Here is a 5242-nt window from a genome sequence, read left to right on the forward strand (position 1 = left end):
AACATTTTTAATGCGTTCTTTTATAGTACTAATTCTTTTTTTTTTTTTTTTGAGACAGAATCTCACTCTGTTGCCCAGGTTGGAGTGCAGTTGCGTGATCTTGGCTTATTGCAGCGTCAGCTTCCCACTCCCAGGTTTAAACAATTCTCCTGCCTCAGCCTCCCAAGTAGCTGGGATTACAGGCGCCCACCACCATGCCCAGCTGATTTTTGTATTTTTGGTAGAGACGGTGTTTCACCATGTTGGCCAAGCTGTTCTCAAACTCCTGACCTCAGGTGATCCACCTGCCTCCCAAAGTGCTGCCTCCCAAAGTCACCATACCTGGCCTTGTAGTGCTAATTCTTTAAAGAATTCTTTGTGGATTTTTTTTTTTCTCTTTGTCCATTGCTTTTATTTGTTTCACATTTTATATCCTTCCCAAACGTACTATATTTTTCATAGTAGCATTATATGTCTTACCTAGTTAACTTGCCGGTTGGCAGAATGATTTTTAATTTAATCTAGTCAGTATCCTCCGCTCTATGACATTTGTTATCAACCTACAGTACTGGGCTTCTCATTAAGATAATACTTGTTAGCGTAAGTCATTAGTAAAATGTGTTTATTTATTTATTTATTTATTTTGAGACGGAGTCTTGCTCTGTCGCCCAGGCTAGAGTGCAGTGGCACCTTCTTGGCTTACTGCAACCCCTGCCTCCTGGGTTTAAGTGTTGTGCCTCAGCCTCCTGAGTAGCTGGGACTACAGGTGGGCGCCATCACACCCAGCTAATTTTTGTATTTTTAGTAGAGATGGGATTTCACCATATTGGCCAGGCTGGTCTTGAACTCCTGACCTCAGGTGATCTGTTTGCTTTGGTCTCCCAAAGTGCTGGGATTACAGGCATGAGCCACCACGCCCGGCCAGTAAAACGTCTTCAAAAGTAGTGAAAGGCCTTTTGAATCTTGTAGATTATTATACTTAGATAATTTTTTTCACTGGTTTTTTACTCGTAGGGGATTTGTGTATAATGCTTCAAAATATAGAGAGTATTTTATGTATTTGTTTGTGTTTATATAGAGAAAAAGAAGAATCCGTTCAGCTTCATCAGGAAGCTTGGGAACGACATCATTTAAGAAAGGAACTTCGTAGCAAAAACCAAAATGCTCCGGACAACCGACCAGAGGAGAACTTCTTTAGCCGCCTTGACTCAAGTTTGAAGAAAAATACTGCTTTTGTCAAGAAACTAAAAACTATTACGGAACAACAGCGAGACTCCTTGTCCCATGATTTTAATGGCCTAAATTTAAGCAAATACATTGCAGAAGCTGTAGCTTCTATTGTGGAAGCAAAACTGAAAATCTCTGATGTGAACTGTGCTGTGCACCTCTGCTCTCTCTTTCACCAGCGTTATGCTGACTTTGCCCCATCACTTCTTCAGGTCTGGAAAAAACATTTTGAAGCAAGGAAAGAGGAGAAAACACCTAACATTACCAAGTTAAGAACTGATTTGCGTTTTATTGCAGAATTGACAATAGTTGGGATTTTCACTGACAAGGAAGGTCTTTCCTTAATCTATGAACAGCTAAAAAATATTATTAATGCTGATCGGGAGTCCCACACTCATGTCTCTGTAGTGATTAGTTTCTGTCGACATTGTGGAGATGATATTGCTGGACTTGTACCAAGGAAAGTAAAGAGTGCTGCAGAGAAGTTTAATTTGAGTTTTCCTCCTAGTGAGATAATTAGTCCAGAGAAACAACAGCCCTTCCAGAATCTTTTAAAAGAGTACTTTACGTCTTTGACCAAACACCTGAAAAGGGACCACAGGGAGCTCCAGAATACTGAGAGACAAAACAGGTGATTTTCAAATGTTTCTCAGAGTTGAGAATTTATTTTTGGAGCTCATACTTAAAAATGTTTAAAGTCTTCATGCCACTGAAAGAACTTATGGAAAAGGGCTCCTTACAGGTGATTTCTTAACATTCCAGGAAAATTTCAAAGTAGAACAGTCTGAGTACTCATGTTTTAATGTGAGTCTACAATAGATTTTGTTTCTGATTTAAAAAAAAAATCTGCCAAGTAGATGGTGATTTTCACCTTGTGAATGTGTATTCTTCCTGTGATTTTAAACACTACTTAATAATTGAGGGATAAATTTTCCTTTTCTGTCACTTAAACTTACCTGCTAATATTTTTCTGTGTGCTTTAATGTTCTCTCTATAACAGGTTTGCTTTCATTGTTTTGTATTTTAAGTTCTTTATGTCACTGTTGCTCTTCTTAAGAAAATGAGTCATTAATTACCAGTGGTATTTCAGATTAGAGTTTTGGGAAATAATGCACAAAATAAGCTATGAAAAATTTCTTAAATGCAACTTCAAAACTCATTCGTAGGAGTCTTCTTCCTTGGGGCATTCATTTAAAATTCTAAATGAGGAACGTACTGTGCCTGTGGTAATTGGTGAAAAGACCTGACTTTGGGGCCAATTTTGATTGTTAAAAGGTATTGTAGGCTAGTGTGTAGTATTTGTACCTGAGAAGCAACAGGAAGCTAGAAGTTGATGGAGTTGCTGGGCATTAGGTCAATTTCTGTGGAGGATGGATTTGGAGGGGGGCTGAGGGGGTGTAGAAATAAGGTAATAGCCATAGCACGTGGCTGAGTATTAAACTATTTTAATATTTCTACAACTATATTGCATGGTTGAGAATCTGAAATTACTGTTGATCAGAAATTTGTGTAGGAGAATATCCTTTTCTAGTTTCATAAGTCTGTGGTAGGGGAGGAGTGGTTTAAGTAGTTACCGCTAGAAGATGATTGACTTAACCAGAAGACTGAACAGGAATAGTGTATGCCAGTAGTACCGTTAGGGCAGGGTCAAGGTAGAGACCGTGTGGTTAAATCTTTGTGGCTGAAGGTCACTCAGAGGTGAGAATTTTAGATGGCAATGGTGTTATCAATAGTTCTTTTAGGAAAAAGAAAAAGGCTTATCCTTGTTTTGTGTTTTGATTTGCGAGGACTGGTTTAAACTTTGAAGAGGCAACCTGAGAATGTACTTGTACCATCAGTAACGGACTAAAAAGGATTATGGTGGTGCTTTATTCATACTTCTCACTTACTGAGGGCTTCCTAATTATGATTTCCATATGCTTTGTCAGTTTCATAGTCCTTTCCTCATACATTCTACTTAATACATCATAACTGATGATTTGTAAGTATGCTAATAGTGTGCTAATGATTGATTAGTTCTTGGCTACTTTGAGGGTGTATGTGTGTGTATTTGCTTTAGATTGGACTCAGAATCTTGGAGAGTGAAGAGATTCTATGATGTTTTAATCCAATCCATTAACCTTTCTGAAGTAGGAAAACATTTTATAGATTATCTAACAGATAAGATTATTTTTCCTCTGAATACTTCCCAAAAGAGCTCAGTTCTGTCTGTGCCATTGCACTGTTGGTAACACTTACGGGCTAGGAATTCTTTTGTTACATCAAATGGAAATTTAACTTGCCACAAAATGGTTCACTTTGATTTGGTTCTTTTTTCTGGTATGGATGGAATACAGGTACTTGAAGTAGGAGATCTATGAACTTTTTACCTGTTCATAATGAATGAAATACAGAAAGTGAGAGTGAGCACTTAGAAATTATTATAGGAATTTTCAGGCTGGGCATGGTGGCTCACACCTGTAATCCCAGCACTTTGGGAGGTCAAGGTGGGTGTATCACCTGAGGTCAGGAGTTCTAGACCTGCCTGGCCAATGTGGTGAAACCCCATCTCTACTAAAAACACAAAAATTAGCTGGGCATGGTGGCAGGCCCCTGTAATCCCAGCTACTTGTAGGGGGCTGAGGCAGGAGAATCGCTTGAACCCGGGAGGCAGAGGTTGCAGTGAGCTGATATTGCGCCATTGCCCTCCTGCCTGGGGGATAAGAGTGAGACTTCGTCCCCGCTCCCCCCCCCCACCAAAAACAAGGTTTATAGGTGTTTTCAATGGTCATCGTATTCCTACTGTATTTTTACGGAAGTGTCCAATGGTTGGGGATGGAAAGGTGGCCCTCTACCACAGATGGTTTGAGGAACACTGGTAGAGGACATACGTGTCCACTTTTATTCCCATGACAGTATCTCAGATATTCACAGACTGCTGTGATGTTTCCCTTTTCTCTTCTCTATGTTAAATACCTTCAGTTCTTTCAGTTTGCTCCATGATTTCCAGACACTTCACTATGCTTAGGATACTTGTTTTGGGTGCATTCTTTTCTATCTGTGACCTAAAATTGCCTTCGTTTTTATAGCTACCTTGTCGTTCTTTTGGTTTTTGTTAAACTTATTTGCACTAAAGCTTTATTTCTCATATGAACTGCTGACAAGCCACTTCTTCTTTACCTTAAACTAGTGAAATATAATTTTTAAAGCCTAAATGTGTACTTGCTTATCTCTATTAAACTTTATTTAGATGCTTTTGGTATATTATTTTAGCTTTATGAATGCTTTGGATATTGATTACATGTATATTAATAATACACAGTACTGGCTGGGCGCAGTGGCTCACGCCTCTAATGTCAGCACTTTGGGAGGCTGAGGCAGAAGGATCGCTTGAGCCAGGAGTTTGAGACTAGCCTGGGCAACATGGTGAAACCCCATTGCTACAAAAAATATAAAAATTAGCTGGATGTGATGGCACGGGCCTGTAGTCTCAGCTACTTGGGGGCTGAGGTGGGAGGATCACTTGAGCCTGAAATGTCAAGACTGCAGTAAGCCATGGTCGCACCACTGCACTCTAGCCTGAGCGACAGAGAGAGATCCTGTCTCAAAATAAAAACTGAATAGTACTTATCTTCTGGTCATATTCAGCTTTGATAAGCAGCTCTTCTATTTTATTATTCAAGTCATTTTTAAAAATTTGAAAAGGATGTTGTTAAGAACACAGCTTTGTGGCATTTCCCTAGAAACTTTTATCCATTTGATACAGAACTATTAATCCATAGTTATTAGAGAAGTTTACTTATGTAGTGTAAACTGACCTTAGCATTGTCACAGCCTATTTATTTATTTATTTAGAGATGGAGTCTTGTGCTGTCTCCCAGGCTGGAATGCAGTGTCACGATCTTGCTCACTGCAACCTTTGCCTCCCGGGTTGAAGCAATTCTCCTACCTCAGCCTCCCAAGTAGCTAGGATTACAGGCCTGTGCCGCTATACCCAGCTAATTTTTGTATTTTTAGTAGAGATGGGGTTTCGCCATGTTGACCAGGCTGGTCTCAA

General features: G+C 39.5%; 1 protein-coding gene across 2 annotated transcripts in view; it reads left to right on the forward strand.

Moving 5' to 3' along the window:
* UPF2 (UPF2 regulator of nonsense transcripts homolog (yeast)) overlaps positions 1-5242 on the forward strand; it is a 140571-nt gene that overhangs the window by 12254 nt on the left and 123075 nt on the right. For both annotated transcript variants that reach the window (XM_011974897.1, XM_011974896.1), the window contains exon 3: positions 1058-1837. In XM_011974897.1, coding sequence (XP_011830287.1) covers positions 1058-1837 — 780 coding nt within the window. The remainder of the gene's footprint in view (positions 1-1057; positions 1838-5242) is intronic.

Source organism: Mandrillus leucophaeus, unplaced genomic scaffold (assembly GCF_000951045.1).
Source record: "Mandrillus leucophaeus isolate KB7577 unplaced genomic scaffold, Mleu.le_1.0 Scaffold15, whole genome shotgun sequence".
Classification (NCBI taxonomy): Eukaryota; Metazoa; Chordata; class Mammalia; order Primates; family Cercopithecidae; genus Mandrillus; species Mandrillus leucophaeus.